The sequence below is a fragment of the Brachycentrus maculatus genome, unplaced genomic scaffold, assembly GCF_059751285.1.
Source record: "Brachycentrus maculatus isolate JH-2025_06_01 unplaced genomic scaffold, ASM5975128v1 h1tg000361l, whole genome shotgun sequence".
Classification (NCBI taxonomy): domain Eukaryota; kingdom Metazoa; phylum Arthropoda; class Insecta; order Trichoptera; family Brachycentridae; genus Brachycentrus; species Brachycentrus maculatus.
In genome coordinates, this window is record NW_028281110.1 from 102927 (window position 1) to 121404 (window position 18478).

General features: G+C 33.1%; 1 protein-coding gene across 1 annotated transcript in view; it reads right to left on the reverse strand.

Annotated features, from left to right (window-relative positions):
• Nucleotides 1-5065: 5065 nt before the first annotated feature.
• LOC148303578 (uncharacterized) overlaps nt 5066-18478 on the reverse strand; it is a 42354-nt gene continuing 28941 nt past the window's right edge. Inside the window, exons 2-3 of the mRNA XM_088269709.1 lie at nt 7349-7391; nt 5066-6718 (exon numbers count right to left, since the gene is read on the reverse strand). Of these exons, the coding sequence (XP_088125835.1) occupies nt 5748-6718; nt 7349-7391 (1014 nt within the window). The 3' untranslated portion in view covers nt 5066-5747. The remainder of the gene's footprint in view (nt 6719-7348; nt 7392-18478) is intronic.

Sequence of the window (18478 nt, forward strand, 5' to 3'; positions counted from 1 at the left end):
CCGTCATAGACTGGTTTAAGTGATCACTTTACACACGTGTAACATTCACCAATTCTACCCATTATTGACAACCACACTACTCAAATTCTTGAAAGTTCTGTAAGTATATGTGAACCAAATTTGAAACATTGTTCTTGAATCACTAGAACATCACTAGAGACATCTATTGGTGATATGTAAAGAAGGTTTTTACTAAGCAGAAACTCTTATATTAGTATGTGAGGTCCGAATCCTGGATTATAATCACACACATGAGAAACGCCAGAAAATACCATTTTCATTTTTATTATTTCAGCTTATAATTTGACCAGATAATTTATTTACAACATTTGGACGCACTCAAAATGTTGTATCATTTTCACATTTACCTTCCCTATCCTTGCTATCCTACCTGCAGAAAAGCCAGGGGTGGGCTGCTAATTTTTTAACAAGGGGCTCGCGGGTGGAGGGGGAAGGGAGTGGGGGAGGGGGGGAGGTGTGTCATTTTGATTTAACTATTTAAAATACATAATAATAATAAAAAAATATAAAATACTTAATATGCATATCAAACGATAAAATATAGATTTGACTTATTTTTTTATGGTAGAAAATTCTTTAATTCAACGAATCAAATATTTATTATTAGTTGCATATGAACTTACGTACCTCAGATTTCAATCGAGAAATTTCAAAAGGCAACAGAGTTTTATGTTTTAAAATACATTTAAACTAACCACTGAAATTGCATTAATGTACTGATTCAATCAGAGAATATTGATTTCTTGTGATATAGAAAATGGAGAATTAATAATAGATACAGAAAAAGGAAAATTTTAGATGTGACTAGGGCACTCAGGGTTACTTACCCGTAGTCGTACAAGCGTGTATAATATGTGCTTGTCTTATTATAAAAAGGTAACTTATTATATTTTGCATATTAAAACTATTGTTAACTTCATGGTATAGTACTTTAACACTCTCCTTATCATTCTTCGTTCACATTATGTGATACTACTTAAAAGTGGCATTTTAAGTGGTATTACATAATGTGACATGACATGACATTTAAACATGACACAAAATAAACGATGAATGAAAAGAAAACTAATTAATTCGTGAATTTAAGTTTTAAATTAAGTCAACAGTGTAAATTTATCTGACGAGAGGGTATGTAGGTATAGTACATTTTTTAGTAAATATTAAAAAGATGAAACAGAAGAAAAACATATTAAATTGCTATATATTTAGTTCATATGTTCATTTGAAGGTAAGTAGGAAGATACACCTTAAAGCAGGGGTAGGCTGTCAATTTTTTAACAAGGGGCTCGCCGGCCCAAGTCAAATTTAACCAGGGGCTCTTAAAGGCCCCCCGAGCCCCCTGCAGCCCACCGCTGAGACAAGCCTCTAAAAGTACAGGCTTTGCGGGTTATTCCTTTTAAAAATGTATGTAGATGGGGGATTTAAATAAAATTCAAATTAAAGAAAAACAAACATTTTAATAGATTATAATATACCGGACAATTATTTTATGGTACAATAGTAATATGTTATGAGTGAACAATTGTAGGGATAATATTACATCCATTTATATTCATAGTGATTTACATAGATTAATTCGAGACAATATTAAAATATTTATCTCTTCGTATGTCATAAATAACCGGGAACATTCATCACATTTTATATAATATTTGTCACAATATCGACATAACTATATACACATCCCATAGAGAAGGAAATAATAAATAAACATAGACAACGAAATCTGTACCACGTTATTCATTATATTCTTATTATTCGAATACTTGTTAACCCTAGATAACTAAACATTCGTCCACGTGACGACGCCCTTCTCTGAAAAAGTCAAGTACACTTACTTCCCTGCACCCCGCACCGGCCAGGCTTTGTTGTTAAATGTCTCTAACATTCATTCCTAATAAACCAAACTTAAGAGTCATGTAACCAGTTACTCTTTTTAAGAAATACTTTTCATAATTTTCACTTTTTAATAGCGTAGTCCGCCTGACGAATGTTTAGTTACTATGTATCTATAAATACAGTTAAGTTAACTAGGGTTAAAGATATATTTTTGTAAATATGTAAAATGGTATTCAACCGTTTTTATAGTACAGTAAACCCCCCTATAAAGTTCCGATAAGTACCGCGTTATCGGAGGTGACATTTTAGGGGGTAAATGTTTTTAATTTGTATTTTAATTTAAAAATGACTCATTTCAGTCATTGCCGCTGGTTAAAATGTAAAAATACAATTTAAAACATCAACCCCCTATAACTTTCCCTCCGATAATGCGGCACCCATCTCAACGTTATAGGAGGGTTTACTGTATTCATCAGTTATTATAGTATTCATAAATGAATAACGTTGAACAAAGTCGTTAACTTCAACAACAGATAAACACAATAACAACAAAATGTTTTCTGTACAATGTTCCAGATTGTTGAAGTGAATTCATAGTTTTAATTAGGAAAATATACAAATCACCGTGCTTCAAACATTAAATAATTATCAAAAAAAATAAAACAGTATAACAAAGAGACTTAATGTTTAAAAGGGTTAATTAGGTAACTATCTAACAGAGATCTCGTGAATAAAAATGATCAAATAAAACACCGTGTTTATTTAAAGGTACATTGTTAATATGGCATTTTGAATTCGAGTGTAGGTCAACATAAAAAGCTACCTTCAATATGTTAATATGCATTTAAGATAGTTTCTATTTAAAATCAGTCTTGTTATTTTGCAAATATTGTAAAATAATATTATTTAAGTCTAAATTGTATAATAACGTATATTTCTACAGAAAGTGTAGAATGTATATAGAAATTTCGGTATGACTCTTATTCATTGAGGTAGATTATAATTGTTATTGAATTACATTTTTTACGTTGATCATTTAGCAGTATAGTATAATATTATCGATTTTTGTACCGTGAGTTTCAATTTGTATTATGTATATCGTAAAATATTAGGATTCGGAATACAAAAATACATTCGGAAAAAACGTACAACATTTTTGGCAGAGCCAGGTAACATCAATAATTATTAGTAAATGACTAAATTCAAGGTACATATTAATATTATTTTTAACTTTTTTTCCTTCTAATGAAATTATATGCAATATTTTAATTTGACGAGCGTCTTTAAAAAAAAACATATTTTTTTCCTAATTTATCTTTGGAAAAAAAACCTTAAACCGTTATCGTACATTCTTGTTAATGAAAATTTGGCATCAGATGATATCGACTTATGTCTAAAAATTACACTAACATATCCCCAAATCGTTAAAAATAGCATTACGTCCTCATATTTGAAGATAAAAAACGTACAGAGCAGGTGAAAATAAAATATGTAACCCTGTCAAATAAACTTAAAAATTATAATTTAAAACTAATACCCGTAATTCAAATCAAATAGTTAAAATAATATAATATATATTATAGGTAATATAATATAATATATTGTATATTAATACCACGGCACAGCAGAGAGGTAACCAAAGGTAACGCTATTAATCTTTAATATAATATTTATATTATAATAAATTCGAAATATTCTATCTAGATTATAAAGAATAAATTGATTTCACCTCCACGCGCGGAATGTCACAGTTAAGGAGTGCAATCTGCTTTCAGAACCGATAAATCATTTAACATCGAGAGTATATTTATGTATCAATTTGAAGATGGCACATCAAACGTATTATCTTACTAAATATTTTTAAATACATCCAGTTTTATATAATTTGTTATTTACATACATTCGTTCGCAATACATGAATTTGTACCGGCACCATACATCGTTTCATGTATAACACACATATCCATCAAACGCCGCAACCTATTCAATATACAATATTTACAAATTGGTCAGAGAAACACCGATTGAATCCAAAAATTATGCCTAATTTTGTTTCTAAACAGCAAAATAAAATCTTTGGAAATTTGTCTTTCGTCGTATGCGAATACAAGAATATTTTCTTAAATACTATTTTATATGTATGTATATACAAACACCATTGAGATATAAATGCCTGGTAAATAAAATACACGTAGGGTTGGGTTCACAACTAATATATTAAAAATTAATAAAGAAGACAAAACGCGTAAAAGCTGTAAATATTGTTGAGTATAATTTGTAAAGAAATTCTATTATTTTGTTTTATTAGTGGATCGAAGCTATGAGTGCCTTTATATTGAAGTATTTTTTATCCACCCTAGGTGCAGATTACACGGCATTTATAATATTAGAGTAATTCTCCCTAAAAGACATTATATTTACAAAGTCTACATCAAGTGAGGTAATAAAGGTCGCGTATAGATTTTCACTTTTATTCAATCAAACAAAAGCTTTATAGTTTTATATAGCCAGTCTAATGGTAAACTGGTTTCAATTCGTCAACAATAAAGCAGCGATTGGATGACTCCCCAAAGGCAATCTGGACCATTATTTCCTTCTCAACCAAGATCAACTAACTACAATGGAATGCAAACTTCCACAATAGACTTAATAATCCGCCATTGTTTAATTTTGACAAAATAAGCCGTTATTATACGCGATCGGAAATCGAGGAAGTAAACATTTTGTCGTGACTAAAATCCGCTGGGGTCATGGCTGTATTCAATATCAAGTATCGAAGGAAACATTATACGGAAAATTATCGGCGTCATTCTTAGCATCTATTGTGCGTTGATAGACGCGTCAACTCTGAAAACCTGAATTGCCCGCCTGTTTCGAATATTATTACTATTAACCGAACTAACCGGATTGTTCGTTAAGTTCTATTTAAACTTTCGGACTGTTTGTCACATAATTGAAATATGAATTTAGTTCTCCCGACTGTTAAATATGAGAATCCCTCAATACTCTCGGAGTTTGAACGGAAAACATCGTCCTTGGATATTATAATTCAAATAAAAGATTTAAAAGATTTACGCTGCAAGACTTCGCAAAAAATCGCCCTGTTTCTGAAGAACTCCAACATTAAACAATAAAATGTTTATTGGCAAGAACATGCAAATATGTACTATTATGTAAATGACAGGCATTTTGCATAGTTGCATATTTATTGGCGTATCCCAAAATTGCAACATCTTTTGAGTCTGTCGTAAAACCTGCAATAAAATTTATGGTCTTTCGACCCCCGTCAACTAAGGTTTGTTCTTTTACAACCATTACTTACCCAACTACCGAACTAAAGCATTTTTTTGTAAAACTGAAAGATGTCGGGAAAAATTACGGATAAGAACTTCTTAACGAATGGCGGCAATTCAAGGTCTCGCAAAACACAATATTTTGTTTTTATTATAAAAAAGTGGGTAAATAGAAATGCTATCATGAAATAGTTAATTTAATTCTTATAAATTAAGAAATATATATTTATGAAGTTATCAGAAAGATCTTGGTATTAAGTACGGTACTCTATGAAGAAATGAGAAAGGCTACAAGGGGTCCAGACTTCCGTTGAGAGGGTAATACACCGAGGGACAGGGACGCTGCTGTCGAGCGGACTAAGCGGGACTTTAACATAGTATTCTTGGCGCGGAGTGTCGCGGCCGAAGAGTACTCTATTCGAGAGGAACTTGTATACCAGAATAAAAACTTCCACGTTTTTGTACAAGGGAACAACGTAAATATAAAAACGTAAATACCCCGTTCATTAAATATATACAGACAAGTGGGCGAGTCACTACGGCGACTATAGCGATGATTAGTCTAGGTTGGCGCGTACTCTAGCGGCTGCGGCGCTAGGACAGGTAGTAGCGGCGGCCCAGGGACAGGTCCTCGGGCTCCGTCTGCTCGGGCAGCAGGGGGCACGCCAGCCCCTCGGAGGAGTCGCTACAGGACAGCGGCGACGGGGGCCCCGAGCCGGCGCGGGAGTAGGCGTCGCGCGCGCATTTGTGGTGCAGCAGGTGGTGGCGCCGCCGGAAGCTGCCGCCGCAGCGCTCGCACGCGAAGGGCTTCTCGCCGTTGTGCAGCAGTGCGTGCGCCTTGAGCTGGTTGGAGTCGGAGAAGCGCGCCTGGCACAGCGCGCAGCGGTAGGGCCGCTCGCCCGTGTGCACGCGCAGGTGGCGCCGCAGGTTAGCCACCTGCACGAAGTGGCGCGGGCAGTGCGGGCAGCTGTACGGCTTCTCGCCCGTGTGCAGCCGCAAGTGCGTCTTGAGGTGGTGGTCGCGCGTGAAGCGCTTGTGGCACTCGCCGCACTCGAACGGCTTCTCGCCCGTGTGCGTGCGCTCGTGGTTCTGCAGCACGTGCTTGTACCCGAACGAGCGCGAGCACACCTTGCACGTGAATAGCTTGTCGCGCGGGGGCTCGCGCGCGGCGGTCGCCGGCGGGGATCCAGCGGACGAAGGGGGCGACAGGGGTGCGGGGGGGCTCAGGTGCGCGGGGGGCTCCTTCTTCATGGCTGGGCGCCGCTTCCTCGGCTTCTTCTCGTGATCTATGTCTCCGCTGCTGCTGGTGACGATGTGGTTGTTGTTGTGCAGCTTGCGCGGTGGCGGGGAGGGGCTGGGCGGGCAGGGGGGCCAGGCCAGCAGCGCGCGGTGGTACAGGGAGGGCGGCAGGCCCGGCAGCCCGAGCAGCGCGGCCGTGTGGCTGGCCAGCAGCTGCCCAGCGCTCAGGAGCGGCGGGTAGGTGGGGTCCCCGCCCGCCAGGCTGCCCAGCCCGCCCATGCTGCCCTCCTGCTTCATGCTGCTCAGCGACCGCACGCACACTACGCCTGGGGAACGAAAGAAAAACATTTTTTAATATTACATAGATTGTAAATAGGTACTCGTGTCTATAGATAAGTCTTTATACGCAACAATTGAAGCGACGTGATAGTGCAATAGTCGAATATTTACTCGAGCACAATGCGTCGCCCCGGGGACACGATTATGCATTGCAAAAAATTAAAAGTATCTATTTTTATTGTAAGAATGTGAATGGAAAAGAATAGCGAGGTATGATTGTGAAACCGAAATTTATTGTCATTTATCATTTCCAACAACAGTGTACGCGTATAGTTTCCTAGTCCCTTTATGCGAGCGTAATTTTGCGTCCCCACTCGATCTATTGATACGCGGACACGTCGAGCTCGCCCGAAGTGCATTCATCCCCCTCCACCCCCTCGACTGACGTAGCAATTTTGTATTATCCTTTAAAATAGCGTAAGAATGTTTGTTTTCTCAATGACATCCAGGTGGATCAGTAAAGCATCGGCCCTTACAGATATCTCAAGGGGTTCGATTATAACGCGTCAAATTATGAACTAGAAATAATATTATATGCTCTTATTTTTTCGAGGAGGAAACGTAAGATTTTTGTGGACATTTTTGACTGCACATGTCTCCGGACGGGACTTCCTTACATGCGTGCCATTTGCATTTTACGGGAAGCATCTTTTTGGCATCCTGAAAAAAACGACAGTTAATCATTTAAACTATTTCACGATGCTCCGAACCTTTTCGGTAGACACAGGAAATGATCGTCAGTATGTCCGACCGCAGCCGATGGGGATACCAATATGTTTACGTACATGCTACTTTACTATAACAGTGTTGAAGCAAACTTTCGATGTCATCTGGTGACAGCCACAGGAATACCTACCTGAACCATAACTATCACTACTTCCTAATAAATCTATACGGTCTCAAAAATATACACATGCTATTTAATGCTCTTAAATTTTTTTTAACATCTCCAAGTTTTTGACAAATAATATTTTTTTTTAAATTTCTAATTGAGATATTCTAGATTTTAGATAACAAGTATTTGGACACACGCAAAATGTTGCCATATAAATTAATAGAACAGTGAGAATTATATTCACCAAATCCAGTATTTTCCTTATTGAAAATTGATCTACTTTGCTTTCTCTCAGAGGCGAGAGTTCAAATAACATATCTATATTTTTATTAATTTTTTATTAAAAATATAATATGGTAAATATCACTATTTCTTAAAAATCTATCAGCATCATTACAAACTATTAAGAATGCATGAAAACACGTGCCACAATAGATTACAACGTATAACGGTATTTACCAAGTAAAATTTAAATTAAAAATGGATAAATATTACAATAAAGTTACTGTTGAATCAATTACTGACATGTTTTATTGTTGTTTAACAGATAAATTAGGCTTGTATAAAATAATTACTAATCGGTTCTTTCCAATTTCGGTTTTATTTGAGTTTGTGGAGTCGTTTGTTACCGTAATTGACTGTCACCAAAATTTAACATCGACCACCTTGCTATCTTTAATTTAAGATCAAGATAACACTGCGCAAACCTAATTCAGAAATATTTATGCGCTTTTGAAAACAGATGACAAAATTACACACATTTTTTTCTTCTAAATCAATCATGAAAATTCGCCACGATGGAGATTATTTAACATTTTTTAAACCAGATAACTAATCTCTAGAAAATAACAATGCTTGGAAGCATTATCTCTGAGAAATGGATTTTAATCACAGATAAAGCCTCTGCCCGAATAAAATTCTAGACCTCGGCAGATTAAATGAAGGCTGTATTTGGAAATTCAATTCATTACAACGTATTCCTTTGTGCAAACTGGAAGGCCCGGATGGTGATCGGACCCTTTGTCGGGTGGAATTCCATTGGGTCACTAATTGATATGGAGAGGAAAGTGACCTCAGTCGATGGGAACACCAAACATTTTTCCTAGTTGACCTACAAAATACGCATTTTTACAATTATTTCCTTTTTAATTTAAGTTTTGCTAAGTAAATAAGACTATTTTTTTAATCCACTGTGACACGTGTTTCGATGCATTCCGCATATTTTTTGAACACCGCACATTGTTTGAAAATGCAAAGATGTTACCAAAAAGTGACTGCCGAATCAATTAATGAAAATACTAAATTTAATTTCAAAAACATTCTCCTGATAAATCAAGTTTTTATTTTTATTTATGACGTTCTTGAAAGGAGTGAGCGATGTATCATGTCTTCGGAGAGCTCAAATTGATCAAATACGTTCATTTCGCTATTACCGAATAAAGCTCTTAAACGTTTCATTATGTCTGTATTACGCGGGGTTAGCAACACATCGGAAACGTAAAGATCTTGCAAAATCACTCCTTTCTTCGCATTCAATTAGCCATAAGTTTTACCTTATCAATCATTCCCCCCGATGTTTGTTTAGTCACCGCCGCCCCCTCCCCCGGCACTTGGGCAGGGGGGGATAGGAGGGAGGGGGAAAGGGGGCACAATTCATCAATATTAGAGTTAGTTAAGATGGCCGCCGGGGTGAGTGCGCGTTCGCCGTCTCCCGCGCCTACCAAACTTTCCACTTAAGTGAAAGTAAAGCCGCCCGCTTTGTTTTTAGGCATAATAATAATGAAGGAGAGACCTACTTTATTATTCCTTTATTATTATCATTTACCTCCGGCGTCGGCGGGAAAGGGAACGCAGGTGGACGCCGCTCTAGGGGACAGGACCTAATGGGCCCTCGCTACCAAAGCAAATATGAATATTTAAGGCCATTTTCTAACCACTCTTTTCAGTTGCTCGTCTTAATCCTTTACGGTGGATCTTCCTACTTACATACAAATGTGCATATGAACTATATAGCAATTTAATATGTTTTTCTTCTGTTTCATCTTCTTTTCATTTTCTTGCATATTTTTTAAAATTAAACACTTGAATATACCACTTTAATGAGTTTTATTTATAAATACGACTAGTTTCGAAAACTAATTCATTTTGATGTTTTAATTTTACCAGATGATGAAAACATCTGTAAGTTTTCGAAACTAGTCGTATATATAAATAAAACTCATTAAAGTGGTTTATTCAAGTGTTTAATTGTAGAAAAAAATCAATTCGTCATTCCACAAAGTTAATGCCGAATCAATAAATAATATAAATTTACACTGTTGATTTAATTAAAAAACGTGAACTCACGAATTAATTTGTTTTCTTATCATTTATCGTTTATTTTGTATAATACCAAGTAAAATGACACTTTTTAATGGTATTACATAATGTGAACGATGATTGATGAGGAGAGTGTTAAATTACCATACCATAAAGTTAACAATGGTTTTTATATGTGAAATATAATTAGTTTCCTTTTTATAATAAGACAAGTACATATTATATACACTTGTACGACTACGGATAAGTACCCTGAGTGCCCTAGTCACAACTAAAATTTTCCTTTTCCTGTATCTACTATTAATTCTCCATTTTCTATATCACCTTCATCCTAAAAAAAATCCATATATAATTGATTAGGCAGTCACTTTGAGGTAAATTATTTACAATTTACTTTTAAGTCTTACTAAGTAAATACCACTACTTCATAAAATCAATTGTGCACGTTTCGAAGCATATTTCGAAGCACGTTTCGGAGCATATCGCAATATTTTTCCGCATTTTCCAAATAAAAACAAAAATATTAAAAAAATAATAATATAGAGAGTTAAACTTATCTCGTTCCTCTTCAAGTAAGATCAACGATTAATTAGTTGCAAAAATTACTATTTATAAACAAATTAGAAATTGTGTTTTTTTTTCAACTTTTATATAAATTTAAATCCTATTTTTCCAACTTCTCGGTAAGCGATGATCTATATTTTTCGCATCATCCGTTGTACCAGTTATACCCCGTTAATAACAATTCAATTCAGTTAAATTTATTCAATAATAATTAAGATATACATTACAAACCAACATTTAATGCATTATATATAAAAATATATGTACACATATTTAGCATAATATATTTAGACGTGCAAAGATAGAGATAGTGGCAATTGTGTAGGTGGGCTGTAGGTACATCCAGGTAAGATACCTAGGGCGGGAAAATTTCAACGCCCTCGCAAAATATAAAAGCAACCTGTAGAAAAGCTCGGAGTGGGTAGGTATAACACAGTACCTGCAGGGATAGGAGTCGCGCCTGATTATCCGCAGCTCTGTCTTTTACTTTAATTTAAATTAAACCCAGATCTTGCAGAAGATATTAAATTGGAAACAAACTACGTTTTAATTAATGGAAATTCATCTCCAAACAAGGGCGGCGCCCGAGGACTCTCGTCTGGGCGGGCGTTATTAATTGAGAACTCTTAATTAAATTTGGGAATAATTATAAATTTAATAAGAAAACGAGGGCGTAATTGAAAAACGTGATAACTTTCCCGAGTATAGGAAACTTGAGAATTCCTTGCTTGAGTGGCTCTTTCACGGGATCTCGGGGAAGCGAAATGGAAATACTTTTTGCAAGGAATTTAATAATTATGTAAGATATTTAGCGAGGAAATTAATCCCTCTCAAGTAATCTCGAGATTGTTCAACATTTGAAAGAAACAGGTATTGTAAATTATAAGTATCATTATTGAATATAAGATATATTAAAATACACCAAAACATATGCAAGTAATATGTTGTTTGTATTATACGCTTTTAAAATACTTAAACAATAACGTATTAAACACATCATTCTATTAAAACATAATAAATTATGTAAATTAAATATATGTTTAGACTAATTTAAATTATATCGTGTGTCTAAGATGTGACATTGTCTATATTATATGCGTCTCAATGAGATAAAATATCTTTCATTTTCATACGAAACAAGATGGAAATTTGAGCATTCCTAGGTTTGTGACCTAGAATTTGGCTGGCTTAAGTGATCACTTTATACACTTGTATAAAAACGTTATTTTTATTGAGATAAATAAGTGGATCAAAAAACAAAGTTAAATGTCAAACGTGTGTAAAGTGATCACATAAACCAGCCTATGACGGTGGTCAACCCCGTGAATGCCCAGACTTCCATATTCTTCTTCATCTTTGATGAGATGTCAAAAAATAAAAAACAAAGTCATGATATTTCTCCAAGTAATATATTACGATGATCCACAAAGTTAATGCCTTAAATATTCAAAATACGTTACATTTTTTTAAATTTATTAATTATTATTTTATGTTATAATTGATATCTGTATAGCGCCCTTGAGGTAGTATTTTACAAAAATGGTGCTGTGTAAATTACCCAAAATTATTATTTTTATTATAACGTTCAGCATTGTTCTCATTATTGAACGTCATTATTTTTGTTAAAGATGCCCAATACATCCACTGGAGTTGGGTTCCGTTCGTATGTTAGATGTAAGATTATAACAGCTGGTGCTGCCATGAATTGATTTTTTTTAAATATTTATTATAAAGTATATTGATTTCTCCAATTGGATTCAAATATCACACGTGGGACGAATAACCCTTTTTTGGACACTGATCTCTAAATAATAAATAAAATAATATATTATTGTAGATACGGTATATACCAAAGTAGAATCAAGTTTGTGAGTCCTTTATGTTGCTTAGAATAACCTAACGGCTTTGGAGTATATGGAGTGTTAAAAATATACAGCTTACTTACATACTACTCATTACAATATGGATATACGATACAAACATCTGAAAATATCAGTAACATAATATATTATTATTACATATGTTTAGATATCATACAAAAAGTATTTTTGTCCGCCTCCTTAGTGTAATGGTCAGCACGCTCGGCTACCGTTCTGGAGGTCCCGGGTTCGATTCCCAAGGGGGGTAAAGTAAATATAAGTGATTTTTTCACTGTAGTATTTATTTAATATTAACATGGACTGGTACCTGAAGCGGAGGGCTGATCACCTTTCCTTCATGTGTAAACGATCAAGATAACACTGCGTTTATATGACACAGTGCCCTATGCACCATTGGGGTGCGGATAAGGGTTTTATTACATAAACAAAAAGTATTATTATTTCAAAATGGTGATCTGTTGATTAAGACTTGATAAAAAAAATAATTCTCATTTATATATTAAATAACGTAGTATAATTATCCGATGTAAAAATGATTACGTTTCTTTTATTTCCAAAATGGTCACAAAAAACTAGCAGAAAGCTCACCGAAAGGTTTATTAGTGGAACATTAACGACAATACCCATCACATGTTGCGTAACCCACCCTATGAATGGGTTGTAAAATGAAAATGACGTCATAAACCCTTTTCAGTAAGCCTTTTGTGTTATTATTGAGTAATTAGCTTCCGTTCGAGTGTTGTGAACGAACTGAAAACAAGAGTGAGATAGCAAGGATTTAAAAGTACATCCTTTTCACCATTAGATATTTACAAAAACTAACAGCTTTTTTCCGTTAAAATAATAGAAATAGATATGTTAAAATGTTTATTATAAAATAATATATGTACTTATAATAAAAGCCTTACCCGCGTTTTTTGCAAATTGAAACGTTTCCTCTTAATAAAAAAATATATTTTGAAACAAATGGTGTTAAAAAATTTAAAATTTTAATCAGTTAAATTATTAAACTTCCTTATTCGTATCCAATGGTGCATAGGGCACTGTATCAATATTAAATTGATCGTTAATTACTTGATGACAAAATGGTAATTAAGGCAGGGAATCATTATCCACGTCTTTATAAACACCCTTGAGGTAGTATTTTACGAAAATAGCGCTGTATAAATTATCCGACATTGAAAAATTACAAAATTATTTTGATTTGTCTTACGCTTCAGGAACTAGTCCTGGGTTAGTATGTATTTTATAATAAAGTGGAAAAAATTTGAATCGAATGAGTGAAAAAAATAGTAAAACTAATTTATTAGAATAATAGAAGCATAGGAAGACTTTGCATGCTCGGTTGGAATGATCGGTGGGTACGCACGAGGAGATTGATATGCATATGTGGAAAAGGTGAAAATTGTTTACAAAAACATAGTGTGGCGTTTTATACTCTCTGCCTACCCCTGTGAGGAAGCGTTGTAATGGTTAGGTAGTCAATAAGTGTTAAAAAAAACATTTAAGACAGCCAAAATCGGTACATAGTAGATAATACTTCAGAGGCAGATAGAACTACATACATCCTATATGTATTTTATTAAATAAAATCAATCAATGAATTTCTTATGTTTGTTACATTTTTCTATTTGTCCGTTTTTTGTTGTTGTTTTCATCATCTTTTGAAGGCATGCCGTTTTTCAAAGTATAATAAAGTCAATAGGCGTAAATCAAGATATGCTCACCGCTATAATTTTCAGTACCACTATGTTTTTAATAGTCCAACAATTATTTTATTGTCCCTCCCAATGACACTTGAACTCGTCAAAAAACTGTTAAGGCACTTTCCCGCATTGTAGGCGAACGAACAGCATTCGAAATGAGTAATGGGTACTTCAAACTGGGTTAGGAAACCTAAGCAAAAATTTGGTAGTGCGTATTAACTTTTAATTGGATCAACCAGTTGTGGCTTCTTGCTCATGGTGCTTCCTAAATATGTACGTAATATGTTACGTTTACCTGATATGGGGTTAGGTTGCAACGCTTGCAAGAAAACGGCTCTAATAACGCTCCAGTAGGTTAAATTGTTTCATAACACAAGCGAGTATGAAACAAAAACAGTGTCTCCTCATTTCTTATTTAATTTATATATTTTATTTATTTATTAAAAAACTAACAGAATATTTAACAGAAATAACGTAATATAATAAAATTGAAAAAAAAACATTCCAATTAGAGGTTTTCACTTAAGTAATCTAAAAATTAAATTAAACTGTTATAGGTACATAAAAGTATAACCACACAATAAACTTACATTACATATTTTTTTTATCAAATAATAGAAATTTTCTTTATCAACTAGTCAAATAGACATCAACAATATTTCTCTTAAACGTATTAGAAGAAAAATTATTGATGTCCATTTCATTAAAGATTATATTGCAAATACACAGACTCGATTCAAAAATGAATTTTGGTAAAATATCTGTACGAAATTAATGTTTTATAAATTACCCAAAAATTATTTTCTTACATATACGTTGATAAGATGAGATTATAGGTTTTATCTCTTTTTTTCAGAGTTTTAGAGTTTCGGTAGTACAGACCAGAAACAAAACTTTATTCAAAATCCCTAAAATGCACACCAAGTCCAACCTAAATTCATTTATAAATAGAGCCTGTGATATGTGCAATGAAATGCTTAATCAAATAGACATTATTAATATTTATTTCAAAACGCTTAAGAAAAATATTGCTGATGTCTATAAGATTAAGAATTGTAACTTATAATATTGATAATTATACTACAGAACAGTTTTTTTTGTTTATTATTTTAAAGTGGAAATCTATAACTGCAAATTTAGTATATATTTTTTTAAATTGTATTTTGTTATTTTTTAAAATATTCTGTTAGTTTTCCAATACATAAATAAATAAGATACCAGAAAATGTGGAAATTAGCTCTGCGAATTCGCTTTTCTCTAGGTGCAATAACACCATGATTGACAACCACACTACTCAATTAGTTGGAACTCCTACATACATATATCATAAATCTCTTATAGAATTTACATGGTATAGGTTTCCGATTTAATTCTTACATGAACGTTAAAATATTCTAATGGGATATTTTCTTAAGATTCTTTTTTATAATATACACTTTTTTCAGGCATACATATTTCGATATTAAAAGAATAACTCTAACGAAATATTTATGGCATTCAATAATATTCTGTATGTATGTAATGCGTGTTTTAAATTCAAATATATATATTGCAAAAATACAAACGGTGAGTAAAGTATCCAATTTCTTGCAGCAACTCAATCCGTTCAACCTAAATTTTCTAGGACAACTGTATCCTCAAATAACTGCGATAACGTTGATAACCTGAGTATACATAATATTTTATCGTTTTAAGGTCACTAAATTACATCAAGAATTTTGAATTCACTGGCTTATAATAAAAACAGCAATTAACAGTGAGAAAATGCAATTTTTCAACATTATTGGAAATATTGATTGGTACCTATTTAAGCGATTCAGTAGCGAGCAGTCGTAAATTATCAGTTTTCCTTGTACAACTACGGGTATGCAACCCTGAGTACCTATTGCTGCTTTTTCCATTACCCTTCTACTATTCCTCCTTTATTTCTTTACCCATTTATGAAGCTTATGCTTCACTCTGAGCTCCTCCACTTACGATATCCGCATTCCAATCTTGTTCGCCTTCCTTGTCGATTGATGCACCATGCACCATTGGTTGTGACAAAAGTACCTCTATCGTATATTAATAAATAAAATAAAAACTATAATTTATATTTGAAGCACTAACTTCGTAATTTTCCATTTTATAATTAAAATGTTACTTTGTTTTAAAATCACTATAAACTTATTTAATATTTATAATTATTAATTTATATTGATTTTAAAACAAAGTTTTATTTTAATTATAAAATAAAAACTGTATATTTTCGACAGACACGGAATATATTACCTAATGACGATCGAGGGAAAATATTTTATAAAAATTTTAACAGACAATTTTATTTTTTAAAATAAAAAAAAATGCATTAATTTTGTGTTTATCTGTGCTTATATAAGAAATATATTCATGAATCCATTCACTTGCTCTCATTCCTCGACTAATACAAATAAGATACTAATATCAGTAATGTACTTCAATAATAGTAATTAATATATTCATTGAAACTGGTGACAGTAATTGAATTAAATAATAAAACTGGCCGGCGAATATCGCAAACAATTGCAGTCGCCGTTTCAAAGTTCATACGTCTAATCATATTAGCTAATAAATGTCACACACGATGTCGGGAAACAATATCAATGCTCTATCAATAAAATATTACGGAATCCATTTCAATATTGCGCATTTAACACGCGTTACCTTAATATACGAAAATTTCAACATACTAACTAAAAAAACATTACGCCGCTTCCCCGCAGTGGTAGGCAGAGAGAATAGAACGCCATAACGCTCTATCTTTGCAAACATTATTCGCCTCTTCCACATTCACGCATCTCTTCATACATACCCGCCGATTATTTCGACTCCTGACCCGGTCTCTTTCGAGTATTTGACTAATCTGATTGTGCCAAGTTTTCCTCGGTATTCTTCTGCTCTTATTTCCAATTAAATTCGCTTTATATATTTGTTTTACCGTTCTTTCATCGCTCATTCGTTTCACATGTCCAAACCATCTCAACACATGTTTATTCATTTTATCTATGATGCTTATCACAATCTTGCATTCTTTCCTTATTTCACGACTCGAACATATGTCGTACATCGTTTTACCGCACATTCGTCTAAGACTGCTTTCAGTCTACTTTTATCCTAACGAGTATTTTTATATATTTGTATAAATATGAAACATATTATTATTTGAGTTTTTATACAATATGTACATTATCAAGTCATATTAAAGGTATTTAATATATAATTTACTGAAATCCCGAGGCATGGAACAACTTACTTCCGAATCTATCCAGAATTCTACCGTGTTTCGATATATACTCAAGATATTACATTTTCGTTATATCTTATCCATAATAATTACATTAAATTAGACGCAAAAAAATGATTTGTACAAATACGTCTCTATGTACATTGGCCATTTTTTAATCATTGTTAACTATATGTCTTCTGTATAAACGGTGCTTTATTTGATTTTATTTTAAAGAATCACCGATAAATAAAAATATTTTGTAGAATCTCAAGTGCGCCACTGGTAGCAATTATGTATGTTTGCAAGTAGGTACCCACGTATCTACGAACTAAAATTTGAAGCACGCCACTGTATACGGTAGCATTTATGTAGGTGTGCACGTAGCTGCCTAGCGCCCTTGAGGTAGTATTTTATAAAAATGGCGGTAAATAAATTATCCAAATTTATTATTAATATTATAATTATTACAAAAGTATTCTTGAAAAAATCTGCAGTACGCCACTGGCGGCAGTTATGTAGGTATCCCGGTAGGTACCTACTAATCCACAAAAGAAAATCTTTTTATAAAAATACGCAAATTAAATATTCCATTTTTAAAAAGGAATATTTTAATATATATTTTAAATTGTACTAATATATCGAATAAAACTGAAACAATTAAACAACTCCACAAAACTTAAACATTAAAAAACATACACCTGACATGGAATATTTTAAAAATGTTTAATTACATTTAAATGATGAATAACTGTTACATAGTATAATGATTTTAAAAAATCTTTAAATTTGTCCTAAAAATAATAAATAAAAGTAACAAAAATGCTGTTATTCATACTTTTTTTTAAATCATCTATCTACATACAACGATACATTATGTAATATGTAATTTAAAAGCCGTACTGTTCAATATACCTAAATGATCATTTAATTAGTTTGATTTATTTTCTCAATAATCAAAATTACTATTTAATTATTCTACAAAAATATTCCACATATTAAAATGTTCACATAAATAAAATTATTATTATAAATATAAAAAACACTATACCTAATCATAAAAATTAAATGGAAATCCGACGGAATGTATTATTACCTCCATCTAACGATTCAATTGGCAAACCATTTATTTCGCCGCGATTTAAATTAAAAAAATTATGAAGAATTTTGAATTGTTAAACATACATGTTTAAATATTCAAG